Source organism: Lytechinus pictus, chromosome 8 (assembly GCF_037042905.1).
Source record: "Lytechinus pictus isolate F3 Inbred chromosome 8, Lp3.0, whole genome shotgun sequence".
NCBI classification, from domain to species: Eukaryota; Metazoa; Echinodermata; class Echinoidea; order Temnopleuroida; family Toxopneustidae; genus Lytechinus; species Lytechinus pictus.
Window position 1 is genome coordinate 20,271,201 of NC_087252.1, and position 20,515 is coordinate 20,291,715.

General features: G+C 36.2%; 3 protein-coding genes across 3 annotated transcripts; 2 read left to right on the forward strand and 1 right to left on the reverse strand.

Annotated features, from left to right (window-relative positions):
- Nucleotides 1-257: 257 nt before the first annotated feature.
- On the forward strand, nucleotides 258-3,779 carry LOC135155100 (probable transcription-associated protein 1). Its single transcript, XM_064103750.1, has 3 exons — nucleotides 258-405; nucleotides 1,630-1,745; nucleotides 2,841-3,779. Exons 1-3 carry the CDS (start codon nucleotides 399-401, stop codon nucleotides 3,243-3,245), a joined length of 528 nt encoding a protein of 175 aa, XP_063959820.1. The 5' UTR covers nucleotides 258-398; the 3' UTR covers nucleotides 3,246-3,779.
- On the reverse strand, nucleotides 2,366-14,203 carry LOC135155099 (putative nuclease HARBI1). Its single transcript, XM_064103749.1, has 4 exons — nucleotides 13,630-14,203; nucleotides 5,873-6,139; nucleotides 5,233-5,369; nucleotides 2,366-4,691 (listed from the first exon to the last, which is right to left on the reverse strand). The coding sequence occupies exons 1-4, from the start codon at nucleotides 13,987-13,989 to the stop codon at nucleotides 4,400-4,402; spliced, it is 1,056 nt and encodes a 351-aa protein (XP_063959819.1). The 5' UTR covers nucleotides 13,990-14,203; the 3' UTR covers nucleotides 2,366-4,399.
- A 72-nt stretch (nucleotides 14,204-14,275) lies between these two features.
- Nucleotides 14,276-18,787, forward strand: LOC129266729 (uncharacterized). The gene is made up of 6 exons (XM_064104155.1): nucleotides 14,276-14,294; nucleotides 14,614-14,829; nucleotides 16,150-16,560; nucleotides 17,610-17,651; nucleotides 18,091-18,165; nucleotides 18,609-18,787. Exons 1-6 carry the CDS (start codon nucleotides 14,276-14,278, stop codon nucleotides 18,785-18,787), a joined length of 942 nt encoding a protein of 313 aa, XP_063960225.1.
- The last annotated feature ends 1,728 nt before the right edge of the window (nucleotides 18,788-20,515 follow it).

Here is a 20,515-nt window from a genome sequence, read left to right on the forward strand (position 1 = left end):
CTTGGCTTTGTCCTCAGATTTGCGAGCATGGGTCTTAGCCTCGAATTAGAGCAAGCTGGTATCGGATACAAAATTGCCAGAATAGGGGTACAGTCGTCATTCCGAAGGTTCGTTAGTCCAAAAACACAATAACATTTGTAATTCTTAAGGTTCGTTGGTCCAAAAATGCAATAAGGTTTGTTAATTCAAAGATTCGTTAGTCTGAAAATGAAATAAGGTTTGTTAAAAATTAAAATGTATATTTTTTTCATGTTCAGGTGGAAAAAAGAAAAAAAAAGTACTGGAGAAAGGCAACAGCGATACTCCGGGCTAACGGCTACCAGCGGGAGGAGGAAGAGATCATCCGGAAGTGGGCCGACCTGAAGCAGAGAGCTTTGAAGTACAAGGCTCAGCGAAACATGACAGGTAATGAGCATGATCGATGATCAGTTAAGGGTTAACACCTTGTTGGAAATTTTTAAAAGATTTTTTTATAAAAATTGCTATTAAAGTAATCTTTGATATCTCTGGTTTCAAAAATTTCAGTTTTATAAAGATTGATGATTTTGAAAGTACTGGAATAGACCATTTTGTTCATGAGGTTGATGTTACCTCTCAACACGGATAGACATTTCTACTCAAATTCAATTCACTCTAGTTTTATTGTTTTCAAAGTAACTCCTATTTTATTTTGATATTCTTGCATTCTGAACATTAATCCATCATCAAACATAAACTAGTAGAACAAAAATTTTAGGAAGTAAATTTTTTTGGTAGGTGCTGATATTTTGATATTTTGATGGAATTGATAAACATTACCAAATTTTTGAAAACCACTTTCTATCTTGTCCATCCCTGATATGGCACGTTTATTTGATACTTGTGTTTGTAGGTTACCATGGCAACAAACTTGTTTTCAGCATACTTTGTCCTACATGTACCCTTAACTATAATATACAAAGGAACCGTGCTCATCTTATTCCTAATTTCTCAATACAAGCCTTCAAAATTTTCAAAATCTATCAAATGTCCGTACGTGATGAACTGATAACTCTCTAATGTAGGAGTATCTTTAATTGAAAATTTGTATCTTCATTATTACTTTATAATATACCCTGGTATATATATATTATGATGTAGTTTAAGAAATACATGTTAAGCAATCTGTTTGTATAGATACACAGGTAAACCTCATTGGTATTATACTTGTTATTTGTAGATATTTTATCAATATTATCAGTTAACTTTTTTATCATAATGTATGCATGAACTGGATATACTGTATGAATCAATTCTTCTCTGATTTTGATTTTAACCTCCCTAATAAATTCTTGAGTGAAATATTTTATTGCTGGAGGGATGCTATGCTCAAAGGAGTTTGCAAATTATTGTGGTGTGTTTACTGGTTGGCATAAATATATAAATGCTAATATTTTAATGGTCTTCTTTCATCAGTCAATTTTCTTATATTGGATTTGTTTTTTTATCCTTGGAAAAAAAAAACCCAAATTTCATTTTCATCAAGGTAATGAGCAATTTATAATGGATATCAGTTTGAGATTTAAACTTTGACTGTTATTGTTATTGCTACTAATGCTCTTGCTTTGAGATATTGATGACTTCATTTTTTGTGTATTGAAAAAAAAACAGGTGGGGGCAGCCTTGAAATTCGGCCCACGTTAGAGGCTGTTCTGGAGATTCTCGCAAGAGAAACGGTGGAGGGGGTAGTCGGGTCCTCCGACGAAGCAGGCTTCAGCTCGTCCCAAGTAAGAAACTATTTCAATTTTGAAACGGATATTACAAAATTATGCTCAACTGCAATTACTTGGAATTTTGCTCTCCATGTTTTGGAAATATGTAAAAGAAATTTGCTCAAAGAATATTCTGCACTTTCTGTTATTAATTCCTCATTCATATTAAGCAAAACACATCAACATATCTGTAGTGTTTCAATGTTTCTGGGAACAAGTTAGCTTGTGTGAAAACAGAAAAACCAAAGAAAAGATCCAATGAAAGTGAGAAAAATTGAACAAATAATAAGTTATGACCATCTTCTTATTGCTGTTCCAATTGTTCTCAAACTGTCATTGATCTTATAATTTGATTGTTCCGTTTTCATACAACATGTACAAGCAAACTCTCTCCTTTAAAGTTAGATGTAACGATTGTTCTTTTTGCCAGTAATATGCAATTTAATGGGTTTTTTTTCAAATGATCCTTTTCATTTTTACATTTCCTTTGTCATCTCCTATATCCATCTCATCTCCACCATTTCTACCCATTGTACACATACATTTCTTGATTTATCATGCAGTGATGTATACTTGCATTCCTTTGCATTTATTTTCATGAGAGTCAAATAAAAACAAATAGAAATCATTGTTTTGTGGTATAAAGTCAGTAGTGTGAAGTTAAAATTACTTCATTTTATTGTTAAACCACAATATTAGGTTAATTGAGATAATACAAATACTTATGTGTGAAAATATTTAATCATCATTTAAGACTAAATGCAAAACAATAAATTCATTATGCACTCTACTATTATGTTGATAGCAATTGTTCAACCATAATGATATATAAGTGTTGTATTCTGACAATTAAATCCATATTCCTATTCATGGAATTAATGTCTCAATTTGCTGAAGATATTAAAACTGCCACTCCATAACTTCTGAATTGAGTGGTCTAAGTTAACCAGGGTTTAAAATAAAAAACTGTCTGAAGATAGATGAAATTTCACTTAAAATAAGGTACAAGTTGATTTTGCACTTAGACTGCTATCTAATAGTCTTATAATCAATTTACAGGTTTCTTTTATTCATGCATTTAATCAAATGACAATGTTCATTTTTGCTTAGGACACAATAGATGGAGACAATGAGGCTTGCCTACTGTTTAGCAGCATGGCAGCAGGAGCATGTTCATGCACCCCTGTTCCTGTCAACACTACCTCCGCTGCAGTCAACACCACCACCATTTCCGTCAACACCACCACCGCTGCCGTCAACACCACCACTGCTACCACAACCACTACCACAACTGCAATAGCTGCTGCAACCACCTCCGCCTCCACCACCAAGACCCCTCCAAGAAAATTGTCCCCAACTGACCAGCTTGTAGAGCTGGAGAGGGAGAGGATTCGACTGCTTGAGAAACAAGTTTCGCTCTCTGCAGAGCGAAACTTGTTTCTCAGTAGAATTGCAAATGCCTTAGAGGTCATGGAAAAAAATGGCATTCAGTCATTGGGAATGATTGAACTTTAAGGCATTTGCAATGTGTATTTCATGTGATGTCCACCTTGATAACAACAAGCTGAAACTTCAGGATAGCTATATAACTTAACAACTGCTGCATTTGCTAGAAAAGTTTGCATTGACAGTAAAATCAAACTTACCAAAGAAAGAGATCCATTATACAGGAGACTTATTCTACAGAGCATACATTCCTTTGAAAAAAGGAACAAGAGTTTTTGGCCATGGAAAAAATGACAACTTGAATAACTAAAATATAATTACATTGATGTACATGTAAATTCAATGTAGATTAAAAGTCTAATAACCTTCAAGGTAGTGTTTTTTATGGTATAAAAATCCAGCACATCAAGGGTATATTGATGCTCACCCTGTTACAACATTTCAATGTTGTGCTGATTATCAACACTTGCTGAGGTTGAGATTTAATATCGATGTCTGACATCAGAGGGAGTTTTAACTCAATCACTTTGACAGATGCGTTAGATTATGTAAAGAATAAAAAAACCAAATCATTCCCTTTCTCGAGACACTTGCTTTTTAAACAATGGTAGATTCCCTTGCATTGTTGTATATGAGAATAATAACATTACAACTCAGTATGTTTTACATATGTCTTGCCATAATAGGAACATTTTAAAATACTCAGTATGTTTTCTGTACAGTAGTATGTGAATGTCTTGCCATAGTAGGAACATTATTTAAAATTGTGTTCTTAAAATCTTCACCACAAAAACAGAGTGTGTGCCATTTAATGCATATTTAAAATGCATTTCAAAAGTACAAGTTAACAGAAGGAGAAGAGAGTGAAGCTCATTATTTAATATGAATGTCAATTTTTTACTTGGCTTTTACAACATGAAGTGTTTACTGTGCTATAGCAAATCACAGTTTCATGTAGTGAACAGTAAATATTTATTCATAATGGAAGAGCATCAGCGTATATAATTTGAAAACGGTATGACCATGTTGTTTAGTATTTTTAAAAGGGACTCCAACCAAAAGAAATTTGACCAACAAGTGTGTAGAAGGTTATACGTAATTGCCAGCTCCAAGTATTACATTTTAATCAACTTGTTATCCTTATGAAAAAGGGGGGCGGTGTAAATTATTAGTGCTTACAGCATTACATAAATCCCAGCATTGATATAATGAAAAATGATGTACTACACAACAAAAGACTGTACGATCTGGGCCCGGACAGCGATGGCTGCTGCATCTCCCCTTTCCCTGTTGATTTCTCCTTCCATGTTGTCATCGATCATGTGGTCATCTTCGTTATCGTCTCCTGCTGGCTGTCTGAATCTTTTACTAATGTTAAATAATATGCAACATGCTGTGATGATACTGCAGGCCCTATTTGGTCGAATTTGTAGGCCATGACCGAGCAGACATCTAAATTTATTTTTCAACTGTCCATTCAATTGTTCGATAATTGATCTCGTCTTGCACTGTGCACTGTGGAATAAAGTAGATAATGTTTGATTATCAAAATAATTTCATCTCAAGCAAAATGATATTTAAAGGCAATCTGTATGGACAAAAATGTTCAAGATAGCTTTGTGATGAGAAAAAAAGAAATTAGGAAAACATTTGGTTTGAAAAGAAGCCACAAAAGGTATCAATATTTTGGCATTTTAAGACTACGAAGGCTGAGGATAAGCGGATATATCTCAAAGCAAACAATATCATTGTTAGTGGATACATGAAGTATAGAAAACATTACAGAGTACATGTCTAGTTGTAAATTTTCCAGGATTTCTTGTAATCACATATGAGTCTGCCAAAATCAAATATAAGAATTACTTTTCACTACATGGCAGTTATGACTTGAGAAGGTAGACTTATGCAGACACTATTGATATACGATTAGTTGCACGGTGGATCATAAAGCGAGTGTCGACTGTGATGTGTAGCATTTATTACATGGTACAGAAATCGCTCATTCAAGCAATTTCAAAAATTTTCTTTTTTTACAAGGAAAAGTTGAATTGCTCACTTGTTGTAGGCTTGTTCCTCTGGTGTCTGTGGATTAAGGATGGGGGTCATTAACCATGTCATCAAGGGATAACCAGAGTCGCCGAGGATGATCCCTTTCAGTTCTCCATTATTGTACTTGCGGTACGGTCTGCTATTCTGTTAACAAATTAATAGATGAATAAATCAAAGTTACTAAGATATCTCAGGTTTATGGTGATGCTTTTCTAACAATTAAGTTCGCTTAATCTTGTGAAGATTTGGATTTTCCTTTCCATAATGATTTCTTTTAGCAAGGATTTGTAATGTATCGCTTAGGATCTATGATCATATGCAAAGTGGCAATTTAAGTCCACAGCAATGTATATAGTATTTGACATTAAGTACAATAATACACTTCAAGAATACAATTGTACAAATCTAAGATGCAAATGATGCTGATTATTTTACCCCCAAAGAATAATTATTACCGTGGTGATAACTGATAAAGGTCTGCAAGCGTAGACTATACTATGTTATTTCACATGACCACTAGGAGCTGGCTCCTACAAAGATGGTCACAGTGATGTTGTTGCAGCTAACCTAATATATGTCTCTTGTACGTTACAAAGATCTGACTACTAGTATGTTGTTTGCCTCCAACATAAGTCTGTAATAATTACCTGAAGAACTCTGGAGTCGTGGGTACTCCCCGGCCATCTTGCAACGACATTGATTATCTGGAATTTTGTATTGCAAGCTAATTGGACATTGATGGAAGACCTGCCCTTCCTATTGGTGTAAACGTATTCGTCGGGGCCTAATGGGCAGCCATGAAGGCACACATGGGTACCATCAACAGCCCCTACCACTCTCGGAAATCTTGCAATTCTATAAAAATCCTGAATGTTGGCAGCTGTTTCTTCATCGGTCCTTGGGAACTTGATGAACTGTCAACACATACAGGATAAAGAAAACAAAAAGAATATTTAACATTATTTTGTGGAATTAAAGATAAATCTCTTTTATTGCACTGTTATGCTGAGAAAAAAAAATATTACACTTGTATATACTTTTGTTATTGGAATGTAGAAATAAATAAATCAAATTAAATCAACATTTCCCTTACGTGTTTATGAGAGTATGATAATCCACAAAGAAAGGGATGAATGATGTTGTATGAGCAGTGAAAATACAGCTTGAAAAGTCGGTGAGTTCAGAGGCAATGAGAAGAGAAGTAGCAACAACCCCAAAAATGTTTTCTAAAAGGATTTTCCTCAAGCAAGATAAAAGGGAGCAACAATATGAGGCAATGTTTACAACAAAGTTGGCAATCAAACTTAATGTTTGTATGTATTAAATTTGGGATGCCTTTGAAATTATATGCCCTGTATCAAAACAGGTACCATGAGCATAAACATTATGGAAAATTGGTGTCTGAATCCATTACATTTGGTAAAAGACAGTATTTCATAGCTTTTGGAATTTAATTTTTTTTTTTTTTTTTGGTGGGGGGGGGGGGGGAAGGCTGACAATAAAAAGGTTGCAATAAGATTGTTATCTTATATTTTTGAAAAATGTTATTGATAAAGTTGGGTGTAAATGCTCTCACCTGAATCATCAAAGGTTATAATTATAATCACATGACTACTGCATATACACTGGCATTAATATAGGCCTTGATTATGATTGAGGCAGAGATGTCTGTTCAAAGACAGGTATAAAGCTCACAAATTCATTTTCATTTAATTTATAATTATTTTATCATTAATTACTATCATCATTTTTATTTTATTACTACCATTAATGTTATTATGATTATCTTTATTATCTATTATTTAACCAGGCCCATTCTTATCATAAAGATGGCCGAATTATACTACAAATATTAATGTAATTATTTTCATATAGCATAACAGTATATAGATAAAGGTTACTAATTAGTAATAGGAGAAGGTAGTGCATGATGAGGGGTTTAGGGCTATCTCTGATAGTGCATGTTCCTGTTTTATTACTATAGTCAGGGGCAGCGGAACAGTTTTCAAAGTGGGAGGGCTAAGCCAAAAGTGGGGGGAGGGGGGCTGACCATGCCAAAAAATCACAATTGTATGGTCATTTTTGCGTTTTTATACATGGTTTTGGAAAAAAGTGGGGGCTGAATCCCCCAAGCCCCCCCCCCCGGTTCTGTGGCCCCTGATTGTTTCATGCTTTGGTGAATTACCTAAAATCAAAATAAATAAAGAAATTTGCCAAGAGATTGGTTAGATACTATAAGTATTCTAGGCATGCATGAAACTAGCATGATTTTAAAATATTTTAATTGAAGTAAAATTCCTAATAATTTAATTTAGCTTTTAGTTGGAACACTTAAATTGATTTGAAGAGACCATAGTATATCGACTTCATTGTATTTTTAGTATCAGGGCGAGCACGATCGATAAGCTAGCTCCTATCTTCAACAATTGTAAACAAACGCCAAAAGCAAATTGGATGTCGACTCGAAAACCTCACTTCTTCAAAAAGGGTTGGCTTTAGAAGTTATAAATCAATAATAGAATTACAAAAAAAAGAGAATCATTTAATGGTGAGTATATCATGTCAAACATCTGCATTCATATTTTGGTTTACGGTAATAAATAATACTCCCAGTTGTTCCGAATAATTAGATTGATAAATACTAGCAGAACTTCAGAAGCGCTCACCAGGCATGCTCAGCGCATCCTGCGGTACAGCCCCGGCCGTGCCCGCCCGCTCGCTCTGCCCCGTCGGGCCGGCTGGATTACGGCTATCGGTAGGGATAGGGGTCTAAGTAATATCCATTTACGTTCTTTAAAAGTTTCGTGCATTAGCATCTTCTCTAACTAGACTCTATTGAGTCTTGATCTATGACATGTAAATCTAGAATTCCCTCATTTATTTCTGCATTTCAGTTGACAAACTCTGAAACATACAATTTTAAACTAGAATTAGAAATCTAAGTTTTTATTAGGGACAACGGTACATTCGGTATTTGCTCTATCAAAATCCCTACATACCATTGCGAGTGCGTCGAGCGCGTCCGTTGATCCTACGAAGCCCCAATAATGCATCCCTCTTGACTGATAATTTCACCCTAAATTGAGTTATTTCAGGTAGCTATGATATATTTGGCATTAAAAGGATCGGTAATTATTTGTCAGTAATTATTTAGTATTCTATATTTTCGAATGGCTTACCTCTACTTGTTCTTTGAATGGGAAAATATCGTACTTTGTCCTTGTATTCCACATGAACTGCAGAGTTTGTATGTGTATAAAGTCAATGGGGAAATTCAAACTTTTGCACACGCGACCCGTCACCATGACGTCACCAGGATTGCGTGTGAGCGAGCTAAGTTTGATTTGGGGGCGGCGCCCTCCAAAATTTAACCAATAAAAATTCTGCATTTGCTGCATCTTTTGGGATTTTCCCTAAATTCATGTCTCAGGGACCGTCTTGGAAGTGCGTGCTGAGCTGTATAATCTTTTTGAAGGACCCACCCTTTTCTACTTAAAGATATTCAATTAAAACATCTTGGGGCCCGTTTTGGGACTTTTCATTCTTAAAAAAGATGGTTTTGAGACCAAGTCTTATATCTAGATTAATTTAAGAAAAAAAAATTAGTGAATTTATTGTTAAATTTTAAAATGCAAAGCAAAAACCTCCATATGACGTGTACGTGACGTAATTATCGTCATGAAGTTGAAGATCGCGCGAAGTGGTGGGAGGGGCCTATCGCGAACGTAGACCATGTATTAGTCTTGATTCAGGCAATTTTTATGATTTGTAAAGTTCGTTGAAACTCTGTAACGTTGTGAACGGATATCATCCAAATAAAATAAATGAAAATAATTTTAAAATGTGAAAGGATGAAGGCTAGCACAATCTTTCTCTTAGGAACATTCAGCCCCCCCCCCCCTCCTCAGTTACAAATGTTAATCACGTGTAATCGCCGTGATACAAGGAGAGATGTTTTGGAAGGTCATGTGTGTGTGAGATATTGCACATGGCATAATGGCGGCATATACGTGTGATACAGGGAATTCTGTACAAGGATGTTTACACTTGTGTGTGAGAAGGTCTGTGACCGAGATGGTGGCATGGGAATAATGGAGTTAGAGTGGATTAAAAAACTACGTGTGTAAAGCATGGACCTGTACGTTGCAACTGTACATTCGCTCTGGGGGCTAAATCCCGGGGCTAAATTAAAATAGGGGAATCCCCGGTGTGTATAGCTTGATTAGTAATCAATTGTTAAGGCCTACTAAAGTATATTTTGTTTATTAAAAAATCTAAGAAATCAATGTTTTAATTTGCAATGTTTACGCACAATATATGTATATATGCCCTCTCACAATCACACACATTTAAGATTTTATTTTTAACAGTAACATACTGATTGTTGTAAAATTAGGATACAAAAATTACTCTACGAGATGTCAGTTATTTTTTTATTTTCTAATGTATAGGCGGAGGGGGGCGGGTGGGTTCCCTCGGTCCTGCGCGCCCTTGCTCTTAGCAAAAATAAATAAATGGATATAAAAAAAAAAAAAATCCTAATTGGAGAAAATTTTCCCCAAAACGTACGTATCTCCTATCTCCTGAATTACAATAATAATTTCTGCCAATACCTGCAAAGAATCCGTTTACACCCCCCCCCCCCCCAAAAAAAAACCCTGAAAATTGGAGGCCATTTATATGATTGAGTGACTTTTACATCCGTAATCTGCTTTTTTATGGGAACATTTTTCTAACACTTCGTCTATCATGCCCTGTCATGAGTGAAAATATAGTTCAAACAGGGATATACAATATCCCTGGTTCAAACATATGGACCTTTTAAAGCGTTGACAAAAAGTGACAAAAAAGTCACGCTATTATGGGGCTTTTATACCAATGTAACCCGATATACATGTAAATAAATTAGGTATCCAATGCGACTGTCAAATTGAATTTACATCTGATTTCAAGGGATCGATGTGCCATAGGTCTATATTGATTTTTTTTACACGGGGAGGGGGCCTACATAGCTCGTTTACATTTCTCGATTTGACTCCTTTTTCCGCCATGAGTCTCAACTTCCTACATGGGATATTATGGAGGATCGATGGGGTGGCCCTTAATTACCCCTTTTATATAGCTATCCCAGTAGAGGTCAGGGGTTGGATTCTGAATTAGGGTGGGGGTAAGGGTATCATCATGTAACAACGATCAGACGAGAATACTCACTTGTTAATTATTATATGAAAAGAGTTGCCCCCTCCTTCGGTGTCCCTGGTCGGTGCCGGTGAGTTTTCCAAAAGAAAAATATTCTGAAGTTTGCTATGGGGAACTCTTCGTCAATTTTGAGATATGACATTATTTCACTTATTTCACAAGTCATAATCATGAACATAATACAAACAAATATTACATCAGAAGAATTAACATGACGTACAAATCAGACATGGCATCATTTATTTAAATTGAATAATACGGCGAATAGAAACATGAGGGAACCTGCATTAAAAAGCAACGTTTTATTTCTTCAGTCTGCAGGATCCAAAAAAATATGAACTCTTCATGCAGGACAGCACAATAAAAATGATAATTTGATTACGTAAAGAAATGCCAAAAATATCACAACTGTAAAGAAAGTAATTTACATGGACTTTTTCGGAATAAGGAGGGTGTGAAAAAATAAGTTGTTTCTGTGAAGTTGCCGCGGTGTATACTTCAAAAGATCAATGAAAAAGGGTGTTGACAACAAAAAGAAAGTAATTTACATGGATTTTTCGGAATAAGGAGGGTGTGAAAGAATTTGTTTCTGTGAAGTTGCCGCGGTGTTGACAGACATGAAACAGCCTGTCCGATAAGATCTTGGAAGCCAGACATTCCGTCGTCTTCGGTAGGAACATTTCATGAGATAAAATGAGTCATGTTTTTTTTTTGCGTTTTCACTTCTGATTGGGTCAAAGCATTCATGTGCTGACCAGTGAAAAGCACCCCTTTCCATTGATCTTTTGAATGATCCCATGATGGGTTAGTGTGTTCTAGCCTGAATTATATAACACGAGAATACCCCCAGGGATCCCCGAGCTGGTTGTACCCCTGCCTTTCCGTTCCAGGGAATACTCCAGATGGACGAGGGCATTTACCACATCAGGTAAGAATCATCCATTACAATTCATAATTATTAATATGTAATTCAAATGTTATTTTCCACTGCGGAAATGTTCAAACCTAATGTATTTTTATGTTATAGAGAGAGAAATCGAAATAAACATCCCTAAACCTCACTTAAATTATTTTAAATTGCAGTATATACAAATATTAATTTTAAATGTTCTTAATAACTTGATTCTTTTCCATGAAAACATTTTTTTTTCATACACTGACCCACTCTTTCAAAAAAAAAAAAAAGGGAAGATACGTCCCGGTTTACGTCGTTATATATAGGCATACAGAGATAAGATCAATGGCTTTTACCGTTATCTGAGATTTTTTTTAAATCATGTACGTATATAAAATAAAAAAGAATATATAGGGGGGCGCCGAACCCAAAATCCCAACAATTAACTTAAACTTTTCCTTCAACCCTGCATGATGTCACTCAACACCCCCTCCCCACTCCCCCCCCCCCCAAAAAAAAAGATAGCAGTTACCGAGGAAAAAAACATTCATGAGCAAGGTCGACATCCCGTCCTCTTCGTAAGTGGGAACAATTTCACGGGAGAATGCTAATGGTAGAGACTGGGAGGTAGTTTTATTTTTCTTGGGGGGGGAGGTAAGGCGACCGTAATCAGATCGATAAAAATATCATAACTGTCTCTACCACCCCCCCCCCCTCTTTCCTTATTTTTACGAGCGTGTAACACCTCAGTCACATTTTGATCTGATTTACGGCGGCCGTACGGTGGTCGAACACAGCCGTTTTATTCATTTCTATTCAAACTATTAGTAACCAACCCACCTAGTATGATATAGCTATTTTTTAAAATCTTTAAAACGGCTGTTTTTTTTATTCACCGTTCTGCCACCATAGAGCAAATGTGACTGTAGTGTATCTGATATAAAAAGGAAACATTTACAGAAAATAACAGAAAAGGAAGAGGAACAAAAATAACCTATATAAATCCAAACAACTGACTCTTTTTCTCCATAATGTCCCTCAACGCCCCCACTCCCAAGACAGAGCTCCCTGTCCAGAGCATTCTCCCATAGCGTATTTCTTTGTTACGTACGAAGAGGGGGGGGGGGGGAGAAAAAGAAATATGAGAACATGATCGAGTAAGGTCGACATTCAGTGGGAACAATAAAGGTGAACATATTCTCGTGGGAGAATGATCTGGTAAGGACAGCTAGGTGTGGTTTTTTCTGGGGGGCGGTAATTAAGATCGAAAAATGAAAAATAAATAATCATCACTATTTTTTTTTGGGGGGGGGGGTAGGTATAAAAAATTTAAGGGGGTTGAGTTGAGCCCCTGTTACCCCCCCCCCCCCCCTCCCCCGCGTACGCCACTGGAGCCTGCAACAGGCCTCTACCTCGGTCACATTTGTTTATACGACGGCCGTTTTATTCATTTTTATTCAAACCACGGATCTATTTAAAATGTTAAGACGGGCGTTTTTTTTTTACTCGTCGGACGGCCTTTGCATGAGCAAATGTTCCGAGGTAGTAGGTTGCCAAAATTAAGAGACAGAGCTCATGACATGATTATCAGTTCGATGAATTAGATGTCAAATATCACCATACTCTAGATCAAATTTAAAGTAACTTAGTAAGGAATCAAATCATAACAATGCAACAATAATCTAACAATAAAAATATCTGCATTCTGCTCTTCTTCGAGCTTGATGACTTCACAAATAAATGGCACACAAGCAATATCTGAAAACAATTTAAATACTACTTTTCCCTCTCTGTTTTCTCTCATTTCCTTGACTCACTCACGCTTTCTTTCTGTTCTATCAATGTTCGATGGACGTACATTAAAAGTGACTTTAACTGGGTGGAAATATTTCGGGACCGAGATCATTTATTGAATAACGGCGCGGGACAGCGACGTCTTTTACAAGACTATATTTTGGGGTCATCGGACTTACGCGATGCGCCAGCGCGATCACCTGATATTTTCGCGCAGCTGTCTCCGTCCCAAACTGTCTAAAACTGGCCGCAAAGCTTTATTGACACAAAGCAGCGCGGACGGAGTCAATGGGGAAATTGAACGTTTTGGGCCAAGTTTGAACCCTTTTTTTCTAATTTCATTTACATGTTGGAATAACAAGACTTGTCTGAATGGTTTAGTACCACTTATTTTAATCAAGTAAGTGATTTTAATATTATAAAACGAAGGAGATTTTTTTTTGTTGTCTTCATTGGGGTCCCTATTTTTATAGTGATGATCATGATGATGAAAATAGAAAAGTTAAGAATAATTACCTGGCTCTTGTGTTCACACAAGGCTTGAGAGACCCTGTGGATTACTCTAGACACAGTGCTTCGGTGAATGCGATGGATGTTGGCATCACTTTCTAATACCGATCCGGTCGCGAAGAAATTGAGGCTGATCAAAACTTGGAGTGTCGGGTGGATTGCCTGGTTGCGTTCGGTGGGTGGTGCGATTTGATTGGTAAGAAGATTGATTATGAAGAATATTGCCTCGCGACCGAATCGGTACCTCTTCAGCAACTGTGTCTCGGTGAGAGAGTCAAGGGGTTGCTCCCTGTCTCTTAATACACGGCCAGGATGTGGCTGAACTTCCTCAGCTTCTGCTGCAGCTGCTACTAGTATGGCTGCCATATTGTTGCTATGGATTTACTGCAACTTGCGTATGATCACTGATCAAACGCAAAGTTGCGTTTGATCAAGGAGAGTTGCGCTTGATAGTTGCGTTAGAAATCAAACGCATCTCTTTTCTGCAACAGAGTTGCGATCTAACGCAAAGTTGCGTAAGATTCAGGGGACTTGCGTTTGATTTTTGGAGTTGCGTTTAAACGCAACTCTTTCTGCAACGGGCCCCTGATCTCTAAAGCCGGGGTGCGATTCATCGCATCCGTTGTTATAATGAACCTCTGACTGATTACGAATGTTGTTGCTGATTAGGCGTATGCAGAGCATCAGAAAAAAAAAAAACAAGTCCAGGAAAACTGTTCCTTTGTAAATGAGATACGCCTTGGTATATAGTTGCTAACGTGATCAAATGAATAGTTTACAAACTCCAATGCTCTTATCGTTTAACGAAATTCAAGCCGCTATTCTGATTCACCTGTGTTCACAAAGAAAGGTTAACAGAATGATGGCTCTTCATCATTATATGACATAAATGTTCATTATCTTTTGAGCAGGAAACTCTTCAGTTGATTTTCTCAAACTGCTAATGAACCTTTACCTTTCTTTCTTTCTTTACATGACAACGAATTCAAGGACCAGAATTGGCATCAGCAACAAATCTAGTCTCGTGGCATCCATTTACGGGAGGAGTTCGTGTGCCGTCGTATGGGATCGGAAAGTACAACCTTACGGAAGACTTTTCCTTAGTGATCCATGACGTCGAGGATGATGACGCAGGACGGTACATATGTAGACTATCCGACTTCAGAGGTTATGAGCTCAGCAATCACACTGTGGCCACAGTTAAAGGTAGGAACCGATGCTAATTGTGTCTCTCATTATGCTCATTAATAAACATAATATAAATTATCAATAAGAGAACAAAATTATATTGAAACTGTGCTATTAGTATACGAAAATATGAAAAGGCTGAAAATAATATGAATTGAACAGATATAGACAAATTATTCAAACAAAACACTGAAAATTTCATCAAAATGGGATAAAGAATACATTTGAAAGCTTTGCAGTATTCCGGTGAAACAGTTCTAGGCATGTCTTCTTGAATATTCAATGAGCAAACTGATGATGTCATATCCCCACTTGTTGTTTTGTATTTGTTATATAAAATTACATTTATTCAATTTTTCCCCCAAGAACTAACAAAAGATGGATTGAAACGAATTTAATGCATGAGATATTCATTCAGCTGCAATTTATTCATCCTTAGAGAGACGTATTATTCAGACTTGTGTGAAAAATGAATTAATTTTGATTCCGTAATAACATAAAAATCAAAGTGAGGCTATGGCATCGTCAGTCCAGCTAATGAATATTCATGACGACCTGCATATCCATATAATCTTGATAGGACATTCCAGTTAAACCCCCATTCCACAGAGAGCAAGACCTCTGAAAGAATGCTGTAAGACCATGAAACTTGCTTGATCAATCAAAGGTCTTTCAACGAAATTTCATAGATATCTGAGGTCTTTTACGATTCCTGGTGGATCTTAAAGTGGTCTTCATGGTCTCCAAAACTTTTTGAAACGGTTCAAAACAGTCTTTCAGCAGTCTTTTAGCAAAAATGGTCTGTTGATGGTCTTTCAGTGGTCTTTCAATGAACTTTTAAGGTTCTTATTATTCTTTCCATGATCTTTCGGCAGTCTCTCAAGATTTTTGCGGAGATCACTGTAAGACTCATGAGAGATCATTGAAAGCTCATTCAAAGATCATTGAAAGACCAGGCAAAGTCCATCGAAAGAATTCTGAAAGATCACTTGTTGCATAAAATATCTCTGAAAGACCATCAAAAGATCTCTATAAGACTAGTCTAAGCCCAGTAAGACAAAAAGTACCAATCACTTTATCAGAGTTCTTTGAGGGATCTTTTTGAGCCATTCCACAGGGATGACAAGTTTCAGTGATCTTGAAGACTGCTGTAAGACCTTGCAAATATTTGGTCTTTGAAAGGTCCTTCGAAGGTCTCACTTCTGTGGAATGGGGGCCTTGGCGATTAATCGCTAACCGGTGCTTAACGTGGCCCATGAGTATGTTTCACCGATGTAACTGTGCCATGATAATATATATATTGTTACAGTTTATGTGATCTTCACTTGTTAATCGTAGTTCCACCCCAGAAACCATTCCCAGCAATTGACCAATGCCCATCAGGATCGCCCGGAAGCGGAGAAAACCCGTGTACGCTGACAACCGAGATAGGTGACACGACTGAACTGACATGTCATGCTCGGGGTGCGCCAAGAGACGTGATCTCGCTATCCTGGACCCTCAGAGGCAGAACTATCTCCAGCCAAGAACCGCACAGATATGCCAACCCCGACGGCCTGACGGAAGATTTGAAATTTACAATCGACGCAGCGCCAAGCACTGATCCGTACGTCTGCGCTGCCATTCTGCCGGCGACCACCCGAGAAAATGCGACCGCCAGCGTTATAGTGAAACCAGCACCAATCATAACAACCACCGAATTTGTAATAACTACAAATGGAGATCCCGGTAATAGATCTTTAGGGAAAGGTATGGATTATGATATAGAACAGGTGGGTGTTTCATAAAGATGTGCGTAAGTTAAGAGCGACTTTAAGAACGACTGGTGATCCTTTCTTGTGGTACATGGTATTGAATTGGCGATGGTTTAGCGCTTAAGAAGGGTTCACCAGTCGTTCTTAAAGTCGCTCTTAACTTAAGAACAGCTTTATGAAACGTCCCCTGGGTATTGCAGATTGGGTATTCATAGCCAATCTGAAACGGGTTATCCCTACAATACGAGTTCTAAAATATATTGTATCACTTTGATTGTTATGAAGGCTTATAGCTATTTGTTACATAAAATGACTTGATCATGTAAAGCATATCTTGTTTATATTTTGTGCATTTTTAATCGTGAATAAAACCAAACCAACAGATGTAACCTCTATGTGATAATGTTGCACACGCTGCTGGGGAATTGATCATCCACTGTAAAAGATTTGTAGGCAAGTACTTACAAATGGCACTCCATAGTTCAACAAAGTATTCAGACCACCGTTAAATAAATTGCAGTTTAAGATTTGGGTACCTGTCAATTATATTTCTATTAGAAGGAAACCTCGTTTCTCTGAATGTTAAAAATTTGTATATATTAATATCAATATTAATTTTGTTGTACGTCAGTATTTGGAAACTGAATATCCAGCATTATTTTTGATCAAGTGACACGATGGTGTTATGTTCTTCGTGATATTGACTTCTATCGGCAAAATGATTAACAAACGAAGATATTTTGTCACTTGGTAAACGAATTTTGCAAACCAAATGTCATTCTTATAAAGATAGAAGAAATTAAAATGACAAGAGAGCACAATCACCATATACGGTTCCGTAGCACCGGTCTTTCTTATTCCGTTATGATTATGTTTCTGACGTAAATAAAAAATGCCTGGACGAATCCCTTGACTTAAAAGCGTAGGGGATATTTGGAACACGGTCATGATATCTAATGATCATACCATTTTATTTGTTTCAGTTTATTTCCCTCAGTTTCTAACATGCGAAGTAATCATTAAAATTATTTTTGTTAATTGCAGTTGCCATCGCCATTATCGTCATCACCTTACTCATCGCCTCCAGTAAGTTGAAATAACTTGCCTAATACGCTTTCCAGATCCAAAAGTTTTTAAGAATAGTGTCACAACGAACGTCATAGTAATTCATGGAGATTCCATTTTCTAAATAAGTAAATGAAAACATGATGTACGCCATCGCGCGCACTTTAACCTTTGATGGCGATCTGTGATGTCGTCACTTTCATGGGAGAAAAAAGGAAAGTTGTTTGTTTAAAACACATCAACTTGTGTTATATCATCAAGCACACGATAAAGTCAAAGCTTAATATGATAAATGAAAACTTTAAAAGCATTAACTTTCGGATTTGCTTTGTTATCACTCTATGTAAAACTAATATGTTTAAAACTTTAGAAATATACATGTATCCTTTTTCAATCTTGTGTCCATGTCATACGAAATAATAACACAAGTACTCACATTTGTGTTCTTTTAATCTCAAAGTAATCGTCGTCTTCATTTGGAGGAGAATAAAGAAGAGTTATGAACCGTTAAATGGAGATAAGAAATTCATTAAAGGTAATATATCCGTTATACTTTCTAGTTTTTCTCATGATTTATGTGATTGATAATCAATCATGGACGTCCAGTTTACCGCCATGGATAAACTCTTGATATATACGGAATGGAATTATTGAATTATATATTTTGCCCGGGTATTTTACGACCCAGTACCCATCATATTTCTGATTTGTGACCTTCTAAAGTGAATGAATCTTGCTCATGTTTTAGCTGACAACCATTTCGGTGAAAAAATTATTTCATGATTTTGATTGAGCATGCTGTTGCATTTAGAATTCCCATACAAATACCACGAATTCATATGGTACCATTAGTGGTAGCATTAATTTTTGTAGGCGAGGTTATTCTGGGTTTTTTGTCTAGAATTAAAATAAAACGGTTTTACTATATAGGGGACCACGATAAAGGAACTTGCAACGGGACTTGCATTTTCATTTCAGGCCCTGTTTCGTATTTGGAGCTTTGGGAGTTTGTCGGAATGTGTGACCCTCTGGTCACGAAGAAGATTGTAGAAAGGATGGTGGAAAATCTTCAGACAGACTCAGGATTCGACGTCGTGCCCCCTAAGGCTGAGTCGGTGAGATTTGCGTATGCATTACCCCATGTCAGTATTCCATAATTGAAATATGGAAGTATTAGTGGAAAGTAAAGTATAAAAAAGTGTTGATTTCTGGAAAAAAATGTTTAATTTTATTTATTATACCAATATTTCGCGACATATTTTTTTGATACATTAAAATGTTCAATATCATTTTATCGTCAATCATAAGCCCTAAGAATTCAATTGAAGTGACTCTGTTGAGAAGCGTAACGTTCAAAATGAAATCTCCAGGTAGATTTTGCAAAGTATTACTAAATAGCACAAAATTTGTCTTAAGGATATTGACTTCAATATGGCGAGATATGCCGACATGTCAACTTGACTAGACACTTTTTATCACCAAGTCGACATAGACCTATACAGTGCGTATCAAAAAAAACGGGACAGATTTGAAAAGTCTATCAAATTTTTGTTTCAAATAATGATGTCTATATTTAAGTGTTAATAGATGCTCTAAGGTCTTATCTTTGAAATGCAATTTAAAAAAATAAATTTTATTCATGCTTGAGCGAACACATGACGTTTTTGTTGGGGGTTCAAAAAGAGGCTTGCGCCAGAATTGCAGAATATGTGTAATACAGTGATCAGACTTTTTGCTAATCAGGAGACTTCCTCTTGACCTTTTCATTATCTGTGCCACAATTTTCAAATTATGCTGTCAAATTTCATTTACAAAGTTATTTATTTAATTGAATTATTTTGTTTTTTCATTTAAACTTCTCTTACCTTTTAATTTTCCTTCATAAGTAACTGAGGAAAGAAGATTTTTTTTGTCAACCCAAGCAAGAAGATTTGAATTATTAATTGGGAAAACTTGTGATTATTCAAATCGTTTTATTATGTGAAACAAATTATGTTATGTACCTTTTAAAGACATGAATCTATTTTTCAGTGGGTCATTAATTCCTTGACCAAGTTTAATTGCTTGACAGGAAACACAGGAAGGGATTCATGTCTTTCAATGACCATGATGTATTGAGTGAATTTTGAAGGAGCTAGATATGGCAGATCGAGTAAAATGTATTAAAAAGTTGTGAGCGAGCGAAGTGAGCACGCAAATATTCCCACTTTTTTTAATTACAATATCAAAAATTGTGATAGATTTTGACATAATATTCAGAAAATAATATCATATTTTACTTTCTATCTTTCCTTTTATTTCCTGTCCACTTTTTTCTTGGTCATGATTTTTTTAATTAAGGGGGGGGGGGAGAGCAACCCGAGCGCCCGCCCATCTGTGTGGCTTTGTTCAAAAGGAACCATAACCTTTGTAGCACATAATGAAAGGATTTGAATAAAAAAATCCATGCTCTCCCATAATTCGGTTGTAAAGAAAAATTTTAGCTTGAAGAAGGAATATTCAAAGCTAACAGAGAGCATATTAAAAAGAAATAACAGAATAATTCAAGCAAATAAATAGATCTGAAAATGAATTTTGACCGCATGATTTGAAAATTATGGCAAAGATAATGAAAAGGTTAAGAGGAAGTCTGCTAATTAGAAAGAAGTCCGATCATCATATTACTCATATTCTGCAAATCTGGCGCAAGCCTCTTTTTGAACCCCCAACAAAAACGTCCCGTGTTCGCTCAAGCATGAACGAAACTAATTTTTTTTAATAGCATTTGAAAGACAAGACCTTAGAGCACCTATTAACACCAAAATATAGACATAATAATTTGAAACTAAAATTTTATAGACTTTTCAAATCTGTCCCGTTTTTTTTTATACGCACTGTAGTCCAGG

Excerpts from the sequence above, each read along its gene's own strand:
- LOC129266729 (XM_064104155.1), top strand. Across the intron at positions 14,830-16,149 it reads CACTGTGGCCACAGTTAAAG|TTCCACCCCAGAAACCATTC; the intron begins GTAGGAACCGAT and ends TGTTAATCGTAG. Across the intron at positions 17,652-18,090 it reads CACCTTACTCATCGCCTCCA|TAATCGTCGTCTTCATTTGG; the intron begins GTAAGTTGAAAT and ends TTAATCTCAAAG.
- LOC135155100 (XM_064103750.1), top strand. Across the intron at positions 1,746-2,840 it reads CAGGCTTCAGCTCGTCCCAA|GACACAATAGATGGAGACAA; the intron begins GTAAGAAACTAT and ends ATTTTTGCTTAG.
- LOC135155099 (XM_064103749.1), bottom strand. The coding sequence starts at position 13,989 with ATGGCAGCCATACTAGTAGCAGCTGCAGCAGAAGCTGAGGAAGTTCAG. Across the intron at positions 6,140-13,629 it reads TGTGTGAACACAAGAGCCAG|TTCATCAAGTTCCCAAGGAC; the intron begins GTAATTATTCTT and ends ATGTGTTGACAG. Across the intron at positions 4,692-5,232 it reads GAGGAACAAGCCTACAACAA|TGCACAGTGCAAGACGAGAT; the intron begins GTGAGCAATTCA and ends TTTATTCCACAG.